The sequence below is a fragment of the Equus przewalskii genome, chromosome 17, assembly GCF_037783145.1.
Source record: "Equus przewalskii isolate Varuska chromosome 17, EquPr2, whole genome shotgun sequence".
In the NCBI taxonomy this organism is placed as follows: Eukaryota; Metazoa; Chordata; class Mammalia; order Perissodactyla; family Equidae; genus Equus; species Equus przewalskii.
The window spans coordinates 40,184,004-40,211,325 of NC_091847.1; the positions used below are offsets into that span (position 1 = coordinate 40,184,004).

Below are 27,322 nucleotides of genomic sequence, written 5' to 3' on the forward strand. Positions count from 1 at the left end.
AAATGCTGACGGCCTGGGTAAACACTACATTTATTCAGGCATGCTCTATCTTGAACAAGTGTCTAGTTAGTCTCCACAAAACTGCATTTTGTACCAGGAACTCTAAAGCCTTTGGTGACTCACGAGGTAAGGCTTTCTGTTAAGGCTCCATCCCTGCCTACTCCTTTCACTGAGTTTGCCCTGGTTCTGCTTTTTGCTTCTGCTTTCTGGTTCCGGATCTCCCTCTTTCCACAGTCAAAGTCTACAGGGGAAAGAGTCCTGCTGAGTCCTATGTCTATGAGTTGGGTTTCCAGCTCCTACCAAGCTCTACTGTCTAAGAAGGTGAAGAGTAAAGTTTAAATAGCTTCCTGGGGGCACGATCTCCTAAGCTGGGACTGAAAGAGCTGGAGTTAATTCATAAGCCACCATATGGAAACAAAAATAAAGTCACAATCTCAGGATTGGGGAAGGAGCAAGAGAAAAATATTAACATATTCCTTTACTAAATTGCCATATTAAATTCAAAATATATCTATTTGAAAAATACCCAGGAAAATATACAATGCTGGAATTTAATGTAAATGAGAGACTTAACGGGAGAAACAGAAAGGGCATTTTATATTAGTTTTAAAAGTCAATTTCCATTATTAAATAGAAGCACAGGAAACAAATTGAAGATAGCATATATCAGGATATCTCTTTTTTTTTGCAAAAACAAATGGTATTGCTACTCATAATCACAAGAAATGGATGACAACATTTTAAATGACTTAACTTTGGCCCATTTTCCTCACTTCACGGTGTGAAGAAAACAGCACTTGAATGATTTTTTCCTTTAATTTGTTCTAAATTACAGCAAAGTGCTCTGCAAGAAGCAAGTGCTTGTGTTAATTAACTCTGAGTAAAGAAGGTCACTGTTATACATAGGACTCATGTTGTGGTTTTCCTTATAGATTTTCTTCTGCAATTAGAATTCTTCATTAGGCATTATACACATATGCAGGTTTTCACTTTTCACCCAGCATTTCAAATCCAGGCACATTTGTAGATTCTTTTCTCTAAAAAAATTAAAAATCCACAATAATAGTGGAATTGACTTAAGGAATAAAACAAATGATTCAACATATTTGTAAATATACTTAAAATATTGACCTTTTATCTGAACCTGAATGTTACAGCTGAATTTTTAAACTGCATACACTATTGTGCTTCAAATTTTATAACATAAAGAATAAACAAATATGAATTTTCAATCATTTTATATTGAATTTTTATGTTTTTATGTTTACAATTGTAAACGTCAGAAATGAAATTCTAAATGCTCTAAATTCTTGTAAATAATCCAAGATGCCAAAAGTTTCATCAGGCTTTAGAGAAACATAAACAGCTAAGTCAATATTTCTAAAATAGACATAACTTTTAAATGTTTGTTTCTAATGTTTAATTGTAAAAGCTTTAGGTTTTTGAGGGTAAGCCATTATGTTTATGCCCCAAAATTATAAGAGAGCCATAGTATGTGTTAATTATGTTGCTCATATAACACATGATATAGATTTTAAACTGAAATTCTTGACAGAAGTTAATATTTGAATGCTGTGGTATGATCAACAATACATAGTCACTCACCTCTTCCAATCCACCCCAAAAGTAACTAAGAACCACTATAAACAAGTTGGCTTTAAATGTATTTAGCCACAGTATAAATGTAATAGTGTATGCCATTCTTGTGATTGTCTTTTTTCTGAGGATTAAAAAGTTAGCCATGTGTAAATTTGGTCCATCTTTTCTTTGTCGTTGGCCCATAAGTAAAAACTTTCTTTCTCGCTCAAAAAGATACCAAAGAAAGGTGTTTTACCTAAAATTTCTTATTTAACATAGGCATCACTCTCCCCATTAAGCCTCTTTTTCTACTTGACAGAATTGATCAGTACCCTTTTTTTCTGATTCTGTTCCTCCTGTTATCATTTGTATCACACTTATTGTTTACATATCCTCTCCCCTGAGACCCCATGAGTACAGAGATGGAGTTTTATTCATATTTCCAGCCTCAGAGCCTAGGACCCTCTCTGGGCCATGGTAGGCTCTCAGTGAATGTTTACTGATCAGAATTGCTTACTGATACGCTGTTAAGTGCTGCCCACATATACAATAGTGCTTGCTAAGACATGTCAAAGTATGTTAGACTTCCCATTTAGGTTTTTGTTCTTTAAATCCAGGGGTCAGCAAATTTTTCCCATAAGGGGCCAGATGGTAAATATTGTAGGCTTTGAGAGCTATTCAGTCTGTGTCCCAACCACTCAGCTCTGCCATTGCAGGCTGGAAGAGGTCATACACAATGAAGAAATGAATGAGGATGGTTGTGTTCCAGTAACTTTATTTACAAAAAGAGGAAGCTAGCTGGATTTGGCCCTGCCAATCCCTGCCCTAAATCATTGTTTTGAAGGGTGGAGGAAAAGGATGGAAAGATTCCAACCAGGTATCATAATAATCCTTACAGTCAACGTTTCTTATAAATGTTGGCAGCAAGAATTAGGATGGACATAACATTTTTATAATCTCTCTTAATTTTTGTTCCCTAAGAACAAAGAGTAAACTGAGTTCCTCCTGCCCCCCTACAACACACACACACACACACACACACACACACACACTGCCTACCATTAAGACTAAGCCATGAGGTTGTAGTGGATAAGCAGAAGTAAGAGAATCAGAAGTGCTGATAAGACAAGGAGGCGAGATGAAAGAAGAGTGTGGAGGAAAGAGAGCCGATAGAGGTAAACCTGGCTGACTGCAGGACATATGTTGGTCCAAATCCTCCAGTGGGTGGGCTGTTAGGCAGATTGAAGAAAAGCTGGATTTTGCTTGTTTCTTATTAGGGACAGAAGAGAAAGAATGTTGTAGAGCAGTGGTATTCATACGTTTTTGCTTGCATACTTCCTAAGAGAGTTTTGAAAAAATGTATATCCCTTCATACATTTCTAAGTTGACATCCAAAATTTTTTATAACTAGGATGCAATTTGCAACATATTATAAATAATGACATTTTAAAATAAAAGCATCATGTCACCCTTTTAATATATCCAACGGAATCTAATATCATACCAGATTTTTAACTTTTTATTTTGAAATGATTTTAAGTTTATAGAAAGGATGCCAACATAGTACAGAGAATTCCTGTGCAAAATTCATCCAGATTCCTCCAGTGGAACATCTCACATAACCATAGTACAATCAACAAAACTAAGAAATTAATACCAGCACAATACTATTATTTAACCTGTAGACCTTATTCTTTTTTCACAGTTTCCCATAATGTTCATTTTCTGTTCCAGAATCCAATCCAGGATTCCACTTTGCATTTATTTGTCATGTTTCCTTCTTCTCCTCCAATCTGTGACATGTCCTCAATCTTTCCTTATCTTTCATGATCTGGACACTTTTGAAGTGGTCAATTATTTTGTGTATATTTATTATTAGTACACAATTGATCAGAACAAATTAAATATATTACAGCAGTTAATAAATAATTAGTATATATCAAACTAAAATGTTATAGGTAATAGATCTTTTAATGAAATGGATGTATCATAGATAAAATTAATTAACATTAGTTTAAAATCGCTAGACTAAGTCAATTCATCATGAATTCTATTCCTTTATTTTTTGTAGCTATATGTGAGAAACTTTGGAGTGATTGCTGTTGTTCACCATAGCCAATTATCCTCACTGGGAGACCTCCTTCCTTGCAGTTAGATTGGACCATGTGACAAGTTCTGGCCAATGATATGAGAGTGGAAGTGCCATGTATTGCTTTAGGACCCAGGAAATTAAGAGTTCTCTACTCCTTTTTCCCGCCATAGCATCACCAGAAGCCCCATGTTGCAGAGGTAGGAACATGCAGCCTCGATCTATGAGTTACTGCTTGAAAGTGAGCTGTCCTGGAGAGCCAAGGGAACCATAGCAGGCTTTGCATGACCAAGAAATTAACTTCTGAGTTTTGTTTTGAACCACTGACATTAGAGGGTTGGTTTGTTTCTAGAACGTAGGCTAACCTATCCTAACTAATATGGAAACTTTGTTCATGTAAATAAGTAGGTAGGAATGAAAGAAGGTTTGTTATAGCAATATAGCTCCATTATTTGAATTTCTTTCTTTTATGTGCCAAAAATCACACTGATCCTTCATTAAAAATTATTATATAACTGACAATTTGATTATGTCCTCCTTGAGTCTTGCTTAAAGTGAAGAACCAGAAATACCTGATTTACAAAAGGATTTGTTCTTCAGTCGTTAGAATGATTCACTTTGTCAATTTCCCAGAATTAAAATTAAAAGGCTTTACTAAGACTTTTAAAATGACAATTAATTATGCCTGTTACTCTTTCACTTATAGGCACCTTGTTTTACCTGTTATACAAAGTAACGTTGGGAAAAATAAAATATTGTTAATTTCATTATACTTTTATCAATACTATTTTTCTATTAAAATGTCTTGATCTTAATACATATTTTAACCAGAACACTAGAGTTGCAAATTCAGTTCACTCAATTAATGAAAAATATTCATTATCAAACTTATTTGGTAAAGCCAATCTTCATTGTCAAACCCATGAGCCAAATAAGACAATGTTCAGAAAAAGTCTGATTGCATTTTTGAATTCAATAAGCATGCTAATACTTATCCTCACTTAGAAATCTGATATATAAAGCACAGAGCCTTGCCCTGAGCTTTCCACCAGGATAAAGTAAGACATTAGGTTCTTATCAATATCTACACTCTCTTTATTTTGCTTTCACCACTTTTCTTTCCAGAAACACCTTCTTTGACAATAATCAGGGGCAGGTAAAGTCTTAAACAAAAGTAGTTAACACTCATGCTCTTCCACCATCCCATACATATTAATTTAGAATGTCCAACCATGGGGCAAAATAACTCATCACTCATCCTTAACAGAAAAATATATGAACATAGGGGAGTACATGAGGCTCTACATTGAACTTATAATTCCTTTATTAAAAGAAGTTTCATTGACATTATTACTTTGCACTTTTTTTTGTTTGGTGCCATGGAGGATTTTCCCAAGGCAAGGTATCACAATAAGATTTGGAGTGAAAGCCATGTCCTTCTTTTCTTTAAGATAGAGACAGGCATTTGTGGAAAGAGAGGCGGGAAAGAAGCCCATGACACCTTGATCTCTGGGATGTTCTCAGGCAAATCAGTTCTAAGAAAGAATATATAAGAAGCTTAAAGGTTCTGGAAACTAAACTCCTTAAACTCCTTAAACTAAACTCCACACCCTTGTATCCATTGGAAATCTTTATGCACCCTCAAGGTATGCATCCTCAGTCTGGAGACAATCAACTTAGAGAATGTATTTCAATAACCCATGGAAGCTACATGATTAATAAGGACAGATCTCAAGTTAACTTTTGTCAGGCAGAGGCAGGAGACCAACTGGAGGACTCTAACGCCTTAGGAGATGGAGGTCCGACTATACTGGAGCAACCTGGACCCATGACCAGCTGACCAAAGTCCTCCTGCAAGCCCAGATAGGTGTGGATGAGAAATAAACCTTTGCTGTGTTAAACCAGGAGATTTTGGGATTGTTTGTTAGCGCATCTAGCCTCTCTGACTAATAGAGTAGCTGATGTTGCTGGATAGGGTCTCAGTACTACAGGGATGAATAGGAATCATAGCCAGTTCTCTGGGGACAAGGCAGTACCAGGGTACTGGATGGGGCCAAATCCAAGAGAATAGACTACAGGTTGCACCAACTACAGACTTCACAGCAGATGCCAACAGAATTCCCAGGAGTAGGGGCCAGACAACCACCCTCAGTGGACACCACATAACACACATCCACAGTCAGTTATCGCCTTGGCCCCTAGTACCACGAAGACACGATAAGTTCTCATATATCCAACTGCCATTTTGAGGAGGGAAAGGAAACTCCAAAAGACTAAATGTTTATCTAAAGAGACCATCTAATCCACCCTTGATAGAGAGCGGAACTTTCAATAAAATAAACATTTAAACTGAAGGAAGACTGTTGGAATTGGAAGTGCCCAAGATATCTTTAATTGAAAATCTAAGATTTTCTATGACTCAGAGTCGTAGAAAATAATTGATTTTCTTTGGAAGGGGGCACATTAATTATGTGTGAATGAGTGTGTGACTCCGCTTTTTTTATTTTTATGCTGTAGCTGTGAAATCTAGTTCAGATTAAAAATAGAAGTGGAAAAAAGTTTTTTAAAGTACACCTATATGAGTAAAACAGAACATTTCAGGACTTTCTAGTTCTGAAATTTCAGTAACAGGAAGGAGGGCATGATCTGTTCATGGGGACAGATTCCCCAGAGATGTGGTTCAATACTAAATACCAAAGTACAGAGCATGGACAAGCAGTACAGTTTCTTTCTGCAAAACCACTTTATTAATGACATACTTTGTCAGATTGTTACATGTGACTATTCCACTTCAATATACCTTGACTGGAAGGATAACTGATTAGCAGTTTTTACCAAGTCCACTGAAAAGAACAGAGCTTTAATTTCACTTGACAGATTGTTAAATTGGGCTTTTAGACCATCTGGTTAATTCAAGTCAATTATGATTTTGAGTCATATATATACAACGGCCATATAACACAATAACTCTTAAAAAATAAAGTCCCCCAAATTAAAAAAATTACGGAAGTTGATTGTCTCAGCATATAAACTACAACGGGATTAGCAAAGAGCTGCTTTTGGAAGCTGCATTAACTGATTCAGGCCACAAGGACTTCATTCTCAGAGCATGCACTTCAAAGTGTATTTCTAATGATGATGGTTTTCCACTTAGAAATTATTTATCCTTTTTCCCGGAGCTCCACCTTGTGACTAGTGGCCACCAGTTTTGAGGCAGCCAGTTGTAATAATTAAAATGCACACTCTGGGGAGGCCCTGACATTCCCCCAGTTTCTCTCTATCATGGGACCTTACTTAATTTTCATAACCATCTGATATTTTCTACTTCTGCATTTCTTTACTGGGTTCCTGTCAGTTTTCCTTTATTAGAAAATAAGTGCAATGAAAACAGAGATCTCATTGACTTGCTCACTGTAATACCTCCAGTTTCTAGAATGACACTTGGTTCTTAATAGGAACTCAATAAATATTTATGTAATGAGTAACTTTTGAATACTGGTTATTAAGTCATTTTTCCTTATAAGAAATTAATGAAGGAGGGTCAAAACTGTGATTTTTAATTTATGGACAGTATCATGCTTTTAAGACAGCCCTGGTGGTTAAGATTCAGCACTCTCACCAGCATTGCCCAGTTCGTTTCCTAGTCACAGAACCATACCACCTGGTTGTCATACTGTGGCATCTGGCGGCTATGTGTTGCTGTGATGCTGAAAGCTGTGCCACTGGTATTTTAAATTCCAGCAGGATCACCCATGGTGGACAGGTTTCAGCGGAGCTTCCAGACTAAGACAGGCTAGGAAGAAGGACCTGGCCACCCACTTCAAAAAAATTGGCCACGAAAACCTTATGAATAGCAGTGGAACATTGTGTGATATAGTGCAGGAAGGTGAGAGGATGGCGCAGAAAGATGGGGCAGGGTTCTGTTCTGCTGTGCACAGGGTCGCTGGGGGTCAGAATTGACTGAACAGCACAGCAACAAAATCACACTGTTAATCATTATTCCCCGACTGCGCTAACCAGTCCAACACAAATGGATGTGGTTCCCAAAACCCACCGTTTACTAAACAGAACAACCCCAATAAACTCATTTACATAACAAAGGTATCTAGCTTACCATTGGAAAGTAATTTATTTAGTACTTCTCAACATATCCTCTACTCTAGTTGTAATGGGACTGTGATTCAGATCTTCAATTTTTCCCCTTTAAATTGAAGTCACATTTTATATCTTTTAGTCGTTAGGAGGGTTATATATTATTTTATACCTTTAGTTTTAAATAAAGCCCAGGAGTTTTAAAAGCATTAAAATCTCAATAAATTCCTTTAAGCTTCTCTATAAGACATTATTAACTATCAATTGAGTCATCGTTCAGTAATTGAAGATTTTAGGCCACTTTGTGTGGCTGCTCACGAAAGCGTGCTGCTAACCAAGATCTTCATTGTTTAAAGAAAGGCTATTTTTCTTCTCCTTTGTTTGAGAAGTGAGAACTAATAAAAATGAATGTCACTCTATATATTAGTTTAGTGTCCAGAACCTGTGAATTTTAAGCTTAGAAATTAGTATTTTCCAAATCTTGCTGCTAAAACTGATTGAATTAAAAAGATTGCAGTAAAAGCAAACCAGAAACCTCTCAGAAGCCTTTTTTTTCCTTCTGATATACAAATATAGGGTTTTAAAATTTGTTTCACTTCCTCTCTCTCTCTTTTAATGGAAAGAGTGTGGTTAAATGTTTGAATAGATACCAGATTAGTTTAAAAATTCCCCCCCCAAATTTTGATAGAAATATTAATGCAAAAACAATTACTCACATTAGTTTGAGAGTTTTCAATAGGGAGTTTCTTTTAATAGTTCTTATTTTCTGAATAATAACCACCATATAATTTCCCCTTTTTATGAATAGATCAGGGGGCTGGCCCCACAGCTGAGTGTTTAGGTTCATGGGCTCTGCTTTGGCAGCCCAGGGTTTGTTGGTTCGGATCCTGGGTGTGGACCTACACATTGCTCATCAAGCCATGCTGTGGGGGCTTCTTACATAGAAGAACTAGAATGACTTACAACTGGGATATACAACTATGTGCTGGGGCATTGGGGAGAAAAAAAAAGAGGAAGATTGGCAATAGATGTTAGCTCAGGGCCAATCTTCCTCACCAAAAAAATAAAAAAGAATAGATCACAGTTTGGGGAAATGAATAAATCAACACTCATCTGATTTGGTTACAATTAAAAACCAGTAATCACTTTAAGAATAATTAAAATAGTGACACAATTTCACATTATAATGGCATCTGGTCTGTAAAGGAAAACACAGAGGAGGCTCCCCTTATAGTCTTCTTTACTCATCCTCATGGCTGTGGCATTCTCTGACTTCATTATTATGGTCATTCTTCTCAAGGTCAGAAATGAGAATATTCTCTTCTAGATGGACTGTACTAAAGTTGGTTGTAGGATAGTAAGGATTCTCGAACCCTGCAAGTCTCCTGAAGGTACCATTATTGTGCTTGTAAATGCAGAAGGAAAGAGTGGAAATTGCCAGAATTACAATCAGTGTCAGTGCCACTGTAAGAGGTACAATGCTGTGACTTGGTCCTGAAAAAAGATGAAAAAAGAGAAAACTTCAATGACAATAAAGTAAGATAGATACTGTCACATAGTTACTTCCTATTTTATTATTTCTAAGAAAAATCAAAATGTTTTCTACTGTTCCAAACCTACCTTTTCCTGGATGCTCCTTTACTGTGTGAATATCTAAAATCAAATACAAAAAACATACTGAGATGAAATTTTTCCGTTAATTCAGCAAAATTATGTCGTTACTTAAAGCAGGGCTCAGCAAACTATGGCCCATGGATCAAATCTGGTCGCCTGTTTCTATAAATAATGTTTTATTGGAACTCAGCCACACTCATCCATTTATGTATTGTCTATGGCGGCTTTCATGCTACAATGGCAGCATGACAGAGACCATTATGGCCCCCAAAGCCTAAAATATTTATTATCTGGCCCTTTACAAGAAAAGTTTCCTGACCCCTGATTTATAGTAATCATTATTAGTGCTCACAAACAAATATACAATTTTTTTTAAGCCTAAGACTTCCCATCCAGTGTCAGCACTATGCTGCAATAAAAGATGTGGGTAAAATATAGTCCCTGCCTGCAAGGAACTCAGTTTTGTTGGGATGTGATGGAGTTTGTCCAGCAGTGATAACCTCTCTGCCTCTACACAAGGATGTTATAATCAGCACCTTCTCGCCTTTGCACTCTCAAGAATCTTGGGAAATAAATAATGGCTCCTCTGTTCCAACAGTTAGAGGGCTCCTGTTTGAGGATTTCCTACTGTAAAAATGTATCTCTTTCAACTGGGCTCTATCTGAAAATTTGAGCTCTGCTATTTTGATCTAGGTAAAGATCCAGAGAATATGTAGAGAATGAGCCAGAGAAAGAGCAGTAAAGGATTTGTGACTGGAGGAGGAAGTGCCCTGGCGCACTACTTATGCCCATTCACTGTTATATTCTCAAAGGAAGCATAAACATCGTTACCAATAGTAAAACCATTTTTTTTACAAAACCTTTTTTTGCAATTTAAAAATAACCTGGTATAATTTTATATAATATTATTGAGAACATGTATTATTGTGTGTGTCAAGATGCTTTTTAAAGAAAGACTGTTAAAAGAGTATTTATTGGGGCCAGCTCCATGGCTGAGTGGTTAAGTTTGTGCACTCCGCTTCGGGAGCCCAGGGTTTGCCGGTTTGGATCCTGGGCGCAGACCTAGCACCGCTCATCAAGCCATGCTGAGGCAGCATCCCACATAGAGGAACTAGAAGAACCTACAACTAGGATATAGAACTATGTATTGGGGGGCTTTGGGGGAAAAAAGAAAAAGAGGAAGATTGGCAACAGATGTTAGCTCAGGGCCAATCTTCCTCACCAAAAGAAAGGCTGAGCAGAATTATCATGCCCTTTTAAAAAAAAGAGTATTTATTTTCACAATGCCGGCAGTGGGCAGGTGTACAAGGAGCACGTAGCCAGAAAACTTGGAGTCTAGTCCTTCATGTGGCCTCAGTTTGGACAGCTACTTTTCTCATCTGTAAAATAGGAATCTTTTATCTGCTTGACTGCCATGAAAAGTTGCTGTGAAGTACAAAAGAGATATCCTATGTGTTACAGGAAGCTGTAAAGTCCTGTACAGACACGAAGTATTTCTGATTTGTTCTTGATGCTTAAATGCTGGTGATCACTTGGGCACACTATTTATTAGGCTTAGTCATGTTTTCTACACAGAGTTGGTATTCACACTATGAGGGCTTCAAATATTGGTGCCACATCTACCATTTCTTTTCTCCTTCATTCCCAGTATCTAATCAGTTACCAAGACCTGATGATTCTCTTTTCCCATTTCTACCCTCCTTTTTTATTCCTAGTTCTGTCACTCAAATTACAACTGCCTCCTGTTACGTCTAGATAAGTGTGACTCCATAGCAGGGGTCCACAGAGCACAGAGGCAGTCCCTGCCTCCTTCACCACGGAGTTCAGCTCTTCACAGCACTCTCTGTGAATGGACCCTACATCACTGTTCAATTTTACTCCCATCACCGCCTAACATGAGCCCTTTGCTCCAATCTAAGCTCATTCTCAACTGCTGCCTTTAGTCATGCTGGGACTTTTGTCCGAAATGCCTTCCCTCCTCTATTCTCTTCATCCTTTAGGATTCCAAAGCCTCATCTTTTCTCTAAAGCCTTCTCCAGCGGCACAGGCCACACCAATCCCTCCGTCTTTATAATACTGACACTGAGAACTGTTACGATTGTTACAAACATCATCCTACTGTCAACGATCTCATTAACATCCTATCTTAGAAATCTTTGCTGTTATTTGCAACTGACTACAATTTTCTGGCTTAGATTTCTAAAATTACTATTTTTTATCCTTACAAACTAAGTAGTTAGCCCAAGATGAAGCTAAAATACGACTTTTATGGCATAGCGTGCAACAGAGAATCATATCTGATTATTTACAGCAAAGATACCTAGGCCTGGATTATATTTCCTGGGACAAAAGATGAAATTCTAAGTGGGAGTTGCCGGAATGAGGCTCACTGGTTTACATTTCTGGCTCTATTTGCTTGAGGTAAACTGCTTTTTTGCCCATTAGTTTAACAGCTGGGTGACACAAGAAAGTCATAGTCTTTGAGTTGATTTATAATGGTTTTTTCTTCGTATCAGAGAAAGAAGGAGCTGAAATGTCCTCTGACTTATTTGATACAAACAAGATGATAATGTCAGAATCCATCTGAATACTCTCTGAATACTGCGATTTTAAAATCTTTAAATGCTAAGAAGGTGGGTCGACATTAGTCAGAGGAGAATCAAAACGAAGAATTTCCTTCTGACTTTACTTACCTGCCTCCATTTTACATATAAATCCCTTTTTTTCTTGACATGGGGATAACTGCCACACTCCTTCGGGGATCCTCAGGGCAACACACAGATGGGGTTTGACATGCTCCATCTCTGGCTTCCGAATGCCCCAGTTTGACTGGTCTGTGGGAGTTCCATCAAACCACTTTATGGTTTCATCTGTGGAAAAATTGCTCACTTATTATGAATTATGTGCATGGTTGTCAAACATACTAAGACTGGAATGAACCATAAAAAGGAGCCCCTAAACTTAATGAGACTTTCTCCTTATCTGATGCATTCAGCTCAGTCGGTACAGTCATGAACTCAACAACAAAACGTAGGTATTAGTAAAGTTGCCTTGCGAACAACTCTATTTATTTTAGATATACTGTTCTAATTTAGTTCATTTAGGATAGGTTTTTTAATGTGACACTTTGAATTTTGAAATATTCCATATCACAATCAATTGAAAGAATTCATTTCATAAACTAATCAATAAAAAGAAAAATCCAAGAGAAGTCCTAACATCCAAATCATTACAAAATGGTTCACTTTCTGAAGGAATTGTACAGTGAGTTTCTTTAAATAGCAAGCCAGTGGTGTACCAAGGGGTGGGGGCAGCTGGAGAGCCCACCCATGTCTAGGCAATAAGAGGGTGTATTATCTGAAAAGGATGTAAAACCAACAATAAAACTAACTAAAAGTCAGTCAGCTTTTTATTATCACCACGTGCTAGAAATTCTAACCAATGTCAGTGATTGAAATACTCCTCCTCGCCAGGGTGGGTCCTTCTCCACTTTGGTCCAACAGTCTAACAAGCTCTCCATACCAATTAAAATAATTTTCCTTACACACGCTTTCAATAACCATCGCTTACATAAAGGAAAGAATACCATACTCTCATTTGATTACAAACTCTTTTTTTGAGTGGTAAGTAACAAGTCCAATAGCACAATTTATCACTGAGACGCCTCCATAACTCTATTGTTTTTTTTATAACACAACCTTTAGGAACCTGAGGTAGTTTCAAGTAAATATGGTTTTGGTGTCTATGACTAAGTTTGTGACCACAAAGTTCCAGTTAAGCATTTTCATGATGTGAGGGTAAGTATAAGATAAACTGCTTGTTTTCATTTTGGGTACCTGTAGGACTATTTCAAAGGACAAGAGGGTATAGAGAAAAGGGTTAGCAATGTTGTCTTTGGAAGAAATGGCTTTAGGACCCATGCTATTTTTCACAGCAAATGCATCCAAGGAGAGTGTTCTGGTTTGCAGAAGCCATCTTCGTCAGCATTGACCACCATGCACTTATTTACGCCCTCTCCTCTCCTCTATCCAAATCACTTACCGTCACCATCAAACTGAGCATTCAGCCAAACCATTTGGACAGAAGAAACAAAAGCAAAAAGCTCTTCTAGGAGAAATGAGTTTTCAGCCTCATCCTTGATTGTCAAAAGATTAGATCCTATAAAAGAGACAAACAGCAAATGAACAAGTATTTGTGTTTACATGTAAATACAATATAACTTTGTTTTTTTTGAGGAAGATTAGCCCTGAGTTAACATCTGCTGCCAATCCTCCTCTTTTTGCTGAGGAAGGCTGGCCCTGAGCTAACATCCATGCCCATCTTCCTCTACTTTATATGTGGGATGCCTGCCACAGCATGGCTTGCCAAGTGGTGCCATGTCTGCACCCGGGATCCGAACTGGGGAACCCCGGGCCGCCGAAGCGGAACATGCGAACTTAACCATTGTGCCACCTGGCTGGCCCCAACGTAAACACAACTTTTAAAAATGTCTCCTATACTCTAATTTGTAAAGTTCAGCCTTTGAAATGTGAAAATTTCCATTGTAAATAAGTGATTTTTAATTAAAAATTTAGAAGTAAAACCCCATTTATTAAAAAATACAAGCTTGTACTTAAGAAGTTAAAGCATAGAATATTAATTTTAAGGAACATTAAAAATTCATAATTCAAGTGCATTCCAAAGGAACATTTTCTTGGGAAAGTACAGTATTCTGAGACAGTATCTTAGGTTTTCAAATTCTATACTTGACATTGAGTATTGTATATTAGCCATCCCCCAAGCAAGCAAATTCAACAGTATTTATTTTTTCAATTGTTTTTGTTGCTCTCAAAGTCACCAAATAATCAGATAAATGAAGAAAACCACATTGTTTACTGAAATGTCAAGAAGGAGCACACCGAAAGCATTTTACCAACACAAAAGAATTACCTTCCTTTTTGCAAAATTCATGAGCAGCCTCAAAGCTTGTACTGTCTAGGACTGTAGAAAAACTGTAGCAATTACTTTCGAATTTTATCCAGGGAATAGATGTTTCTGAGCACAACTCTGGGTATCCAAATGGTCTTGTTTCTATGAACAAAATTCAGTTATGATTTCAGAGTGGTGGCTTGGTTCATTTATTGAGATAACGATTGCATTACATTCTGTGAAGGACCAAGATAACTACATGTAATGAGATTTTCATGGTAATACTCTGAAAGGGTGAGTTTAATGTAAATGGTTACAAAACTAGGACTGGTTTACGGCGTTTCTGGCAGGAGTAATCTTTACCTACACATAACACAGAATATTACGCAGAGCTTCATGGGCTTAATGTGGGTGCTGCCTGGGTGAGGGGAGTTGTCTTTCAAGTTTACAGTTAGTAGCCTAAAGGTTGGAAAAACTGGAGGATGTGATCCACAGAAGGACTGGCAGCCAAACGAAGCTGGCAAAAGGCACTTCCAGATGTACAAAATGTGTTCCATGCAATGTTGAATATTACGGATTTTAAAAATCCTTACTTGCTAATAAACCTATGAGAGAAAATAATGTATTCAATAAAGTATCATAACATAACATAACATAGCACATAACTAGGGAATTTGAGGTAGACCGCTTCAGAAGGCAAGCATGAGAGTCAGACACAGCCATGTGAGATCCTAGGTGTATGGCTGTGGGCATGCTACCTAATCTCCCTATACTTTGATTTCCTTATCTATAAAAGAGAGCTAACAACAACACCTTTCTTACAACTAGAGTTTAAATAACCTAGTGCCTGACACTTTTAAGCACTCAATAAACACAGGGCTACTGAAAAGGGAAGACTAAAGTCTGTGGAGTTTTAGAAGCAGAATTAGCTTTCCCAATATATGTATCTCTCATTTACATTTTTATCCTGAACTGTTTTGATCTGAAGTTACATAATGTGCATGTATGCTATTGAATTGACAGTATCCAGAATGTAAGTAATTACTTGAACATTTACTAATTGAGAGATTGAAAAAGAAACCAGCTAGTGTGAAGGAACTCTCTTTGTGTACACCACAGCAATCAAGGGAAAGGAGACCTCATGTAATGGGATAAACATCAAATGAGAGAGCCAGAAAAGTTGGCTCCTACTCCTGGTGCTGTTGACGGACATCTATGAGATCTTCAGGAGGCTATTTAGTGCTCTGAGTCTGTTTCATCTTTAAAATAAAGTTCACCTGGTTGGGCCAACTGAACTTTAAATGTAATGAGATGCTATTTTTATTATATAAGTACGTGTGTAATATAAATATAAATGTTATTACTATGATTATTGTTATAATCTAGAATCCTATTAGTCTTTGACCTAAACATAAATCCTCAGTCTGGCTCAAGATCCTCTACACACACTCCTAACCCATGTTTCTAGCCTGATTTCCCATCTCTTTTTACCTGTAACCTGCAACACTGGAAAATCTCAACACCAGTTTTGTCTTATACATGCCCAGTCCTTTCTTCCTTCCATGTCTTTGCTGAATCTTTTCTGCTCAGAATGCCTCTCCATGTCTCATCATTGTCCTGTTTATACCCAACTATTCTTCAGGGCCAATCTCCACAGTCACTTCCTTCAAGAAGCCTTTCTACTTTTCCCCAAGTGGCTATGATGCATTCTTTTTCTTGCCCCACAACACTTGCTACCTCTCTTATGTCATTTGGTGGCCCTGCCTTGTGTAACGATTATTTGTCTGTACATCACTTATCAGGCCAGAGATTTCTTGAGGGCAAATCCTTCTTACTAGTCTTCTTCATTTCTCCTGCTTAGCACAGTGCTTTGCATACAGCAGGTGCATAGTACATATTTCTTGAGTTGAACAGAATTGAACCTACCAGTGGGTACCTGACAAATGGCTCCTTGCAGAAATGACTCGCAGGCTGCGCTACTCCAGCGTCCACTGGTGTCAGCAAAAACGCAGTCACCCAGGAACGATGACTCATCGTCTTTCCAAAAAGTGAAGGAGGATTTGGTGCCATCTGACCAGTCAAAGTTAAGACCATTCTGTGGAGGGAAATTGAGTTCTCATTTCCTTGCCAAGACTGCTGGTGACATCATTCAATGCTGTCTGAACACCCCTCACTTCACACAAAGATTTACTTTTTCACATCTAGACTTACATTTCAGGGGGTCTAGAACAGCTTGCAAATATGGCCTCACAAAAAGGAATATCTACAACAAGCAGTATCTTTTTTAGTTTTGGGGAATCCTTGGCTCCTTGCCGCCATAACTTCCCAGGAAGCAATCAGAGTGAAGTTGGATCAATATCTTGTTCTTTACACTAAAATAAATTTCAGATCGATCAAAGATTCAGACATAAAATTGAAAACGCAAAAGTACTAAAGAAAACTTGGCTAAACATTTTATATTCTTGGTGGGGGGAAAACCCTTCTAAGTCTGATCCAAAATCCAGAGGCCATCAAGCAAAATTGACTACATAAACTTAAAACGTGTACAAAATACAAAATATAATAAACCACCAGGAAATGCCATCCGTTCCCCTATCCCACTGGCAAGGATTAAAATTTTGACATACTCAGTGTTGGCAAAGATGTGAAAAACTAGACATTCTCATACACTGTTGTAAATTGGTGCAAACTTTCAGAGAGCAATGTGGCACCACTGGTTAAAATTTAAAGGGTACTTTACTTCACTTCTGGGAATTTATCCTAATTGCACAAGGATATCTGTTGTGCATTGTTTGTAACTGTGAAAAACTGGGAAGAACCCATAAGTCCATTCACGGGAGAATTTAATAAATTGCGGTATATCCTTATGTGCTGCTGTCCCAAAGAATGTATTAGATTTTTATGTGCTGACATGGAAAGCTGTACAAGGCATATTAAATAAAAATGCAAGTTTAGGGACCGCATATATAGTATCATCTCATTTGTATTTAAAAAATACGTGTATATATATATATATTCATCAATTACATGTGTATATATGTGCATACACAGAATATTTATAAATGACACACAAGAAACTGTTTACAGTGATTGACACTGGGGAGCAGAACTAGAGGTCAGGATAGAATAGATTTATTTTTCACTAATTTGGGTCTGTAATACTTTTATTTTTAAAAAAAGAAAACTAAAAAAAAAAAAAAAAAGCTCACTCTCCAAACTACATCCTTAGAATGGGAAAATAACCCCTATGTTAAATTCCAAGGGGGACTGAATTAATTAATAACCAAATTTCTAGGCAGGAAGCATGATTCATTTTTCTTAGGGATTCCTTGAACGCAACAAATTACCTAAATGCAGGGGCTTGAGTTTAGGATGTGTTCCAGTGCACACGTGAGAAAGTATCCCAAAATTTCTCAGAAACTTTCAGAGAACCTTTGAAGGGCATGAATTTCCAGAAAATTAGGCAAGGGATGTTCATGCTAAAAAGGTGCGCACCTTTATTTTGTCGTCATAGGCTGCTCATAAAGTTGTCAGTAGTTATTGTATAAACCAATTACTTAAATGTTATAATTACTATTATTTCTGGGAATTTTTTTCTGTGCTAATTTCAGTGGCTATATCGCTAAGGAAGTAGACGTGAGACTTAATTATGGGAGGATTGTCCAAGGGATTTGAGAACACCTACATCTGCGGTGAACAGTCCAATCCAGTGGGCATGTCCTAGCCGGCTGAGGATAACAGTGAGGAAGGACTGGCGATACTGATCTGTAATGCTGACCAGTTCTGCTCCATGCATCAGGCAGGTTTTTACTGCTGTATACCAAGTCATATTCGCATTAATTATTTTGTAAGTTCTGTTTCCATATTCTAAGGTATTGGGGATTGGATACATATCAGATGTATTTCTACCATGTCCAGAAGTATCTAGAACAAGAACAACAACAAAAATCATTTGTAGCATCTGGATGAGAAAGGGGGAGGCAAAGCTTTGCATAGATCGTGTCACAATGATCCATCCTACTGTTAACAACAGTTTTCCCTCCCGGAATTGACTATTTCGAAATGAGGACACTGCCTGAGACCGTAGGTGATGCTAAAGAATTAGAACACTTTAGGAAATTTAATGAATGAGTTTCTTAAAAAATATAAACATACATCGAACCATTTCTAGAAGTTTTCCCATTTTTTACAATCTCTGTTAAAATAACCATCTTTTTGGTGGAACCGATGTGATCTCCTTAGGCAAGTTTCATCCTACTAGATACACTTGGCCTAACATATACTGTTATGGCAGAAATTAATACTCACTAAGAGAATATTGACATATATTATGTAGTCATATACTGCATTGCAAAGATAATTTAATGAGTGCATATTCTCAAATAAACTTTATTAAACTTTTGAGACCGTTTGATAGTTGCTACCATGTTAAAAGTTTACACGTATAAATTCTAAAAAATAGTTTTAAAATTAAGCTAATAAATGCTTAGAAACACACACAGGTCTTATAAACAGTTGCTAGTAATATGCCACCTGGCAGAGTCAAGAATTATAAATTAAGAGGCAAGGTTTTCCCACCCGTGATCACTGGTGCTTTCTTGTACATGAGAAGCTGTGATCATGTGAAAACCAACCCCGTGTTTTACCTACAGATGTTTCCTCTTTAATACGTACATTTGCCTTTTTGTTCTGTATTATATTATGTTCTAGGGTAGGCTAAATTTAGAAGACCTAACATACAAAAACAACGCAAGAATTTCTGAACTGTCTGATCCAAAGCGGCTGGGATTTCTCTCTGTATACTGGTTTCATTACATTTTGGCTTGAAAAGGAGCATCTTGAGATGTGGATAGGTGAGAAGACCTCCAACTCAACCCTAGCCCTGATCCTAAATGGCTAAGAAACCTTGGGTAAATTACTTAATCTCTCTAAACCTCAAATATCTGGTCTGTAGGATTAGTAAGGCCTTCCTTAGAGGGCTGTGGGGAGCATTCAATGAGATATATACACAGGGCACTTACTGTAGTACCTGGGACCTAGAAGGCTCTCAATAATTGTTGCTTCTTGCTCCCCTCTCCTCCTCTTGTCACATTCTCCCAAATAAAAATGGCAAAGTGGGAATTTGACTTTTCCTGAAAATGTTACCTCAATACAGCAGGAGTACATATTGTAAAACCAAAGTGAAATTAATCCAATTACCAACTAAATTGTGATGGACCACACTTTTATCATCTGTTCATTCTTTGCTAGAAGTTTGTTTGCTAGCCTATGTATCACGTCTGAGGCTATTTATACAAAACCAATAGAATACCAAAGTAGCTATTTAAAAATGATAACAATTATTAAAATTAAACTAACTGAAATCCTTTGTATATATGAGCCAAATAACAATTTAACTATTTTTCTCCACTAAGTTATGCATCTGTATTTTCGCAAATATAAATTTCTCCCTGTGTAATTAATTTCTTCAAGTTTCAAAATATAAGTGATTTGAGCAACATGATTTTGTCACCTGTTGCCATGAAAAAGAAAGATCTATTGGAAACCAAGTTCCAAACTGGGGTTCTTGACTTTGCCCTTGTTTCTCTTTTTACTCAGATATCTTCATTCTTTCAGGCAGATAAGAGACTTTAGGCTCTAAGCCCAATGCAAAAACATACTTATGTGGCACATAAAGAAGAGAAGCAGAATCTGGGTATTCATTGTCGACTACAAGAATTTGTGTAGTTGAATAAAATTTCTTGGAAATAATAATAAAAACAACTTTCATTGGTTAAACATATGCTAGGAACTTGCTAAGCATTGTATATACATAGAGTCTATGACATAGTTATTATCCTATTTTACAGATGCAGAAATCAAGGTTCAGAGAAGATACGAAACTTGACTGACAGTTTATTTACAGAGGTGGAGTGGGAACCCAGGAGGGGTGTGAACTCCAGTGCCTATGCTCTCAACCACGACAACTCTATACTATCTCTAAAAGAACATATATGTGGTTAATCCAAAAAATATCAAAGAGAGAAAGTGGTCAGAGAGTATATTTCAAGAAGAGATCAACATCAATGCTGTATAATAGAATCATTTAACTGAGAGACCTTGAGTGTATTACATATTTTTTCTAAGCCTCAATTTCCTCATCTGTAAAATGGGGAGAATTTTACCTACTTCATAGAACTGTCATTAGAATTTTATGGGATAATGCTTACAAAGCCAAGGCACAGTGCCAGGGATATCATAAGTGTGCAAGCATATGGTACATTGATATCATTTCTTTCCTTACAAGACTCTGCTCTTCTCAAAATATTCTTGCTATAGCTGATCTGGTATCTTCTTTCAGTTCCTGACCACTATTATGCTTAAGTGATAATTGTGAACTAGGAAACGGGACTTCCTTGGAATTGCTTTTCTGAGGATGGGTTGATACTTAGTATCATTAAAGAATTTACATGTATGCAACACTAAGAGGTATAATTCATATTCCAAGTAAGTGCATATATATATATGGATGAGATATACATATACTAGGCTGCCCAGAAGTCCACACAGCTCCAGACACAAACTCTGGCCTTCTAGGCTGGCATGGCACAGGAAGCCAAGCACTCAGGAGAAGTATGAGATGGGAGCTATTGTTGGCGTTATTTTTATTACTCAAGGTCACTTACAGTGCATTCACACTGTTCCTGGACCCCACTGGCTACCTGTAATAGTATGGCTTTGGTAATTCACACCAGAAGTCATTGGGCGTTTCTGAACATCAGGTCTAGAAACATGCAGCATGCCATATTTATGCCATGATAGCCAGAGACCAGTTTTAGGGTTCCGAGAAAGGAGTAAGTATTGAGTGGGTTTATTTCCTTGACTCTTTTCCAACATTTCCTCAATGTCTTTTTTATTGCCTGAACAGAAACATAATCCCAGAACAAAGCAAGTAAAGCCTTTTAATATGACCAAAATGGGTGCATAAACTTGGTCATCACTCAAGTGGACTCTGCAGTCCTTAGCACCCCACTAAAGGGCACGATCCTGTGGTAGCGGAGATTAAATGACCATATATAAGTAAAGCTCAAAGAATAAGTGCCTGGCACTGTTAGCTATGAAACAGTCAGTTATATAGTGTGTAAAACAAATAGGGAAGAGAAGAGTGGCCCATGGAAATGAAAAGAAAAAAAGGAAATATTTCTTACCCTGCATTTTTTCACAAACAAACCCAAAACCTTCTTTTCCACAGTCTTCGAAATACCATTTTCCAGTGAAATGAAAATTAGGATTAGTTGACAGCAGGGCACAGAGAGGCATGTGTTTTTGAACTTCAGTGGTGTTATGACTTGGAATCTTTAAAAGAATAAATGTTTTCCAAAACATGGTAACATATAACATTATTATAACATTGACATTTTTATTAGGGACATAATTTTTAAAATACAAACACCATTATTCCTTTATTTGCATTTAATAAACCTGTTCACAAATCACTTCATAACCTACACAATAAATAATTATTGTGATGAGTAAAGTAATTACCTTTATGGAACACAGGAAAATGATATGAAATTACACTATTAAAATTAATATATTAATAACTGACTAATAAAAATTATGCCTACAAAATATAAGTGAAAAAAAAAACTTTAGGGGGCTGGCCCAGAGGCATAGTGGTTAAGTTCACCACTCCACTTCAGCAGCCCGGGGTTTGCAGGTGGGTGCAGACATACACACCACTCATCAAGCCACGCTGTGACAGCGTCCCACATATAAAATGGAGGAAAACTGGCACAGATGTTAGCTCAGGGCTTATCTTCCTCAAGAAAAAAGAGGAATATTGGCAACAGATTTTAGCTCAGGGCCAATCTTCCTCACAAAAATAAAAACCCCAAAAAACAAAAAAACACTTCAGTAAACTAGTCTCAAATAGGATCTCCTGCTAAAACGATTTCTAAAAAATAAATCTAAAAACTTACATTTATTATGTCAAATGGAGACCAGTTAGAATACGCGACAGGCTTTCCATTTAGCCATTTTTCATAATCATCATTTTGTAACCCTATCCATACATTAGTGGTCTGGCCAAAGAGATTCATAGTAATGAAAGCTGAAACATAGGAATACATTATCAAATTTAATGCCATACAAACTATTTGGGTAATCATTGAATTCTGTTTATAGCTATGATTTTATTTAAATGAAAGCAAAACTTAATTATGAATCAATTGTAGGAATTTGTTACTTTGTCCTTATGAAGGTAATGCAGGCTCTTTCACTTTTGTTTCAGTTTAAATTGACAGAAATTAGCTGGCTAAGCCTGGGATTTCATCATATCATTAACAAAACAATTTCCAGTCTTCATTCAATGGCTTTCTAAACAAAAGAGGATTTGTTTGCTGTACCTTTCTAAAGTATATGATTGCCTAAATATCAAAGTGTATAAGTAAATCTAAAGGGATCTAAAAAATTATGCCATGTGGGCCGGCTCCATGGCCGAGTGGTTAAGTTCTCAGGCTCTGCTTCAGTGGCCCAGGGTTTCACTGGTTCAGATCCTGGGCGGGGACACGGCACCACTCGTCAGGCCACGCTGAGGTGGTGTCCCACATACCACAGCCTGAGGCACTCACAACTAGAACATACAACTATGTACTGGGGGGCTTTGGGGAGAAGAAGGAAAAAAAAAAATAAGATTGGCAACAGATGTTAGCTCAGGTGCCGAACATTAAAAAAAAATTATGCCATGCAATTATAATAGACTATACCTCAGATTATTTTAGCTGTTTTATAATACAGATATACAGATCATAAATATGTCCTTATTCTTTCCACTATTACCGGTAAGACAAAAGGCTCCAAACGTCAGCTGTTCAAGCAATGCAGTGTACGAACTTTTACAGATGTCATGATATAAACCTTACAGGCCAAACTGAAAATTTATGTGTCATCAGCAATATAGTACTTAAAATATTGATTTGAAAATGTTTGTATTCTGGAGGAATTTTTAATAAATACTTGAATAAAAATGGTAATTTTTGCCTGATTGAATATTGAGTGCTCTACCTTGCTCCACCTCATTTTCAATGGCGACCAGTGTGCCCCCTTCTTCAGCACACAAATCTTGAGCCGACGTCCAGTTCTTCCCATGACTTGGGTCTTTGGGGATTTTCACCAAAAGGCACTATAAAAAAATGTCAAAACAAAGTGTTCACCTCCATATTTTTCTAAATGAATTAAAAATTTCCCAAAGATACTGAGGATCAGCCTTGAAAATTCTTTACAAAAATAACTCAGTTTTTCTTTGAGCTACTCCAAAGGAGCAAAAGTAAAACAAAGAGGATCACGAACTTTCAGGGTGAGTCAATGCCTCGCGTGCATTTGCACCAGGAACAGAAGTAAAGATGTGTTTTGTCATGCAGGATATCAGAACAATGTCTTTGCTAGTGGAAAATAGCATTCCTTCTAAAAAGGAGCCAGCCTGATTGCAAAGTTTACAATGGCAGATTTAATCTAAAAAAAAGTTCTGTGAGTGGCAATTAACAGCTTAGTTCAATTTTACTTACAAATTTCATTACAAATATTCATCACTTTAAGTGAGAGAGGAATACTGGGGAATCAAACCACATCAAGTATTTAAATTCACTGAGTACTTAGAGTCAGCCATGAAAGTCCATAAAGAAGAGCCAGAAAAGAAGAAAAATGAGCCCATTGGGAAGAGAAGCAAGGCAGGACCAAGGAAACTTAGGAAGGAGAAACAAAGGGGAGGGTGACCAACCACGTCAAATGGAGCTCAAAAAGAAGTCTGCGGGATTTGGCAGTGAGAGCTGACTGTTGCTCCAGGAAGACTCCTATCGGTGGCCTGGGAAGGGTTACTCATTATGGGATGAGAAATGGAACAGTAACTACTAGGCAGGACAGGCAAGGTTTAAGCATAGTTTTTTTTTTTCCCCTAAAGCTCAGTGACATTTAACATGTTAGGGCCAGACAGAGCCAGGGGAGAGGTAGAGAGAGAAGAGAAGGACTATAACAAATCAGGCAACATTCCAGAGAAGTTAGGAGAGACTTTATGCAAAGGATATTCCATATGGAATATTCTCTCATCAATGCACACAGACAACCCTCATCACTGATAGGTCAGATCTCAAGATCTTGTCACTGAGAAAATCTGAGCTACAAGATAAGTCTAGGCTAGTGTGGAAGCCTACACGTGAGAGAGCATCCTTTCTCATCTTCCTTTGGTATGCCATCCTTCCCTATCTTTCTTTAATTTCTAAATTTGTCAGTCCCTGACCCCTTCCCCACCATCATGAATGCCTTAAAAGGCAGAGAGGTTAAGTGTTATTCTTTTTTGAACATCACACTAAAGAAAGACCCCCAACAAATATCTATGGAACAAAATAAAATTCAATACACTCTGAAATGGTTGTCAAATGCCATTCTCAGGCATTCTAGATTTAGTCCAGCGGTTCTCAAACAGAGCCATTTTGTCCTTCAGGGGATATTTTGATAATGTCTGGAGACATTTTTGGTGGTCACAGCTGGAGGTGGGGGGAGTTGCTATTGGCATGCAGTGTGTAGAGACCAGCGATGCTGCTAAACATTCTATACTGCAAGGTGAGTCCCCTACAGCAAGGAATTATCCAGCCCAAAAGGTCAATAGTGCCCAGGTAATTCTTTTCACAACTCAGTCCTGATCACGTCACTCTTTAGTTTAAAGCTTTCAAGGGTTTTCCACTGCTCTTAGGATAAAAACCAGGAACTTTGATCTAGCCTGAAGTTGAGGTACCAACAAAGAGAGGAAGTACATTTTCAATTCTTCTGGTGCCCTTTACCTTGTTTGCTTCACAAAGAAATGGAATTGGCCTTAAAGGATTTTAATTTTATAACAACTATCCTTTTATCTATTTCCTTTCATTTTGCCTCTTTCCTCTAATTACAAATTCCAAAGAGTGGCACATACTAATTATTAGGAAGTCTTATCATTTAATGCGAATTCACCTTATGTTCAGATAGTCACACTAATGAACCATTCATAAATACCAATGAACCTCATTGGTTCAGTTAGCTCAATAAATCTCTCCAGAAAACACACACAATGCCCCCTCCCTGCCCGCTCCCGCTTTGCCTCAGCCAAGATTTACTAGCTTGACTATGGGAGCGTAGCCTCCCATTACCACAACCTCATTGTTTCTAAAAATATAACATATTTACTAACAGACTTCAAAATGGTGTCATTAATAATGAAAGCAAAGCAGCAAGATGAAGTATGGCATCTTTAATTTTAAGTTGTTTACCTACTAATCTGCAAAACGTGATCAAGTTTAATGCATCTCTGATTATGACTGTGAATTAAAGATATCCTACAGTACTGAATACGAGTTTTGAATATAAAATTTTGTTTTGTCTCAAAGTTATTTCCAGCTCAAAATTTGAAAATAGAATTCATGATCTTCCCCCCAAACTTAGTCCTTTCCCAGTGTTCTTACTGACCTTGAATGGCAGAGTCATGCATTCATATAAGCCTGCAACGTGGGAGTCTCCTCACTGTCTCACTCCATCATTCCTTCAGTGCTACTATTTGGCCATCCTAGTTCTCAGAGTCCCCCACCATCCCCACTGCCCCATAGTCTCTGCACCACCATCTTAGCCCAACCTACTAATCTCTTGCCTGGACCACTGCAATAGCTTCCTAACTGCTCTTGCCTTCATCACCCTAGCTCTCTCACAATCTATCCTTGGCACTCTTGAGTGATTCTTTTCAAAACTCAGTCCTGATCATGTCTCTCTTTAGTTAAAACCCCTCAGGGGTGTCTCATTGCTCTTAGGATAAAAACCAGAAACTCTAACAGGATATCACCCTTGCCTATTTCTTTTGTCTCATCTCCTACATTCTAATTCTCTAAACTTCCTTTAGTTTTTTAAATATGTCACATTTCCTCTCACCACAGGAACTTAGCACATGCTGTTCCCTCTACTTTTAATGTGTCCTGTCCTTCTGACCACCTCAGTCAGGTCCTCCTGTTGTATACTTTAAGAGAACTATGTAACTCTCCTTCATCACATGTGCCACAGTTGTAAATGACAGTTATTTTTCTGATTGATTTACTAATATTTGTCCCCCCTCTAGTCTGTGGGCTCCAAAAGAGAAGGGATTATGTTCGTTTTTCTTCACCATTGAATGACCAATATCCAACATAGTTAAATGAATGAATGAAGTGCTAAAAATTTGAATAAATTTTAAAAAAGAAGAGAGAGTAGTTTTTAAGGAAAAACCATTTTGTACATGAAATCAAATATTGGTTAATCCCAAACCAGATGATGCAAAACATCCAGGCCCTTGAATAAGAATGTGTAAGTAGAAGCATAAGACTTAATCTGATACACACACACACTTAGAATTTCTTCCTCCTGCAGCTCTGTTGCTACAAGTACCTTAGATGATTCACTCTTTCTGGGGTAATTCCTGGTCAAGCCTCTTTTACATCATCAAACATAGAGAAAATAATTTGTGAGACATTTTTTTTTTAAAGATTGGCCCTGAGCTAACATCTGTTGCCAATCTTTTTGTTTTTCCTTCTTCTTCTCCCCAAAGCTCCCCAGTACATAGTTGTACATTCTAGTTGTAGGTCCTTCTAGTTCTGCTATGCGGGACGCCGCCTCAGCACGGCCTGATGAGCAGTGCTAGGTCTGCAACCAGGTTCTGAACTGGTGGAACCCTGAGCCACTGAAGTGGAGCCTGTGAACTTAACCACTTGGCCATAGGGCCAGCCCCTATGAGACATTTAAAAAGATGCTTAACTTGTGGTATCTTAGTTTTAAAACTCTTAAAGGTGGATAATTAGTCAACCAGCTAGGATTTTTTTTCTTAGAAATAATCAATAAAAATTCCTTCCAGGAAGCTGACAAACAAGAAGTGAAGTTTAGGGGCCGGTTCCGTGGCCAAGTGGTTAAGTTCGCGTGCTCTGCTGTGGTGGCCCAGGGTTCAGATCCTGGGCACGGACATGGCACCGCTCGTCAGGCCACGTTGAGGCGGCGTCCCACATCCCACAACTAGAAGGA

The 27,322-nt window shown here is 37.6% G+C and overlaps 1 protein-coding gene across 3 annotated transcripts in view; it reads right to left on the reverse strand.

Moving 5' to 3' along the window:
- Positions 1-6,391: 6,391 nt before the first annotated feature.
- PLA2R1 (phospholipase A2 receptor 1) overlaps positions 6,392-27,322 on the reverse strand; it is a 108,210-nt gene continuing 87,279 nt past the window's right edge. The window contains exons 21-31 of one of the 3 annotated variants that reach the window (XR_011528384.1): positions 23,327-23,444; positions 22,243-22,373; positions 21,469-21,616; positions 17,967-18,205; positions 16,493-16,653; positions 16,208-16,376; positions 14,303-14,443; positions 13,415-13,531; positions 12,067-12,243; positions 9,380-9,412; positions 6,392-9,253 (exon numbers count right to left, since the gene is read on the reverse strand). Coding sequence is in view for 2 of the 3 variants with exons in the window: in XM_008513706.2 (XP_008511928.2) it covers positions 9,000-9,253; positions 9,380-9,412; positions 12,067-12,243; positions 13,415-13,531; positions 14,303-14,443; positions 16,208-16,376; positions 17,967-18,205; positions 21,469-21,616; positions 22,243-22,373; positions 23,327-23,444 (1,527 nt within the window). In the remaining variant the exon portion in view is untranslated. The remainder of the gene's footprint in view (positions 9,254-9,379; positions 9,413-12,066; positions 12,244-13,414; positions 13,532-14,302; positions 14,444-16,207; positions 16,377-16,492; positions 16,654-17,966; positions 18,206-21,468; positions 21,617-22,242; positions 22,374-23,326; positions 23,445-27,322) is intronic. The other 2 variants (XM_008513706.2, XM_008513708.2) reach the window with 2 other exon arrangements.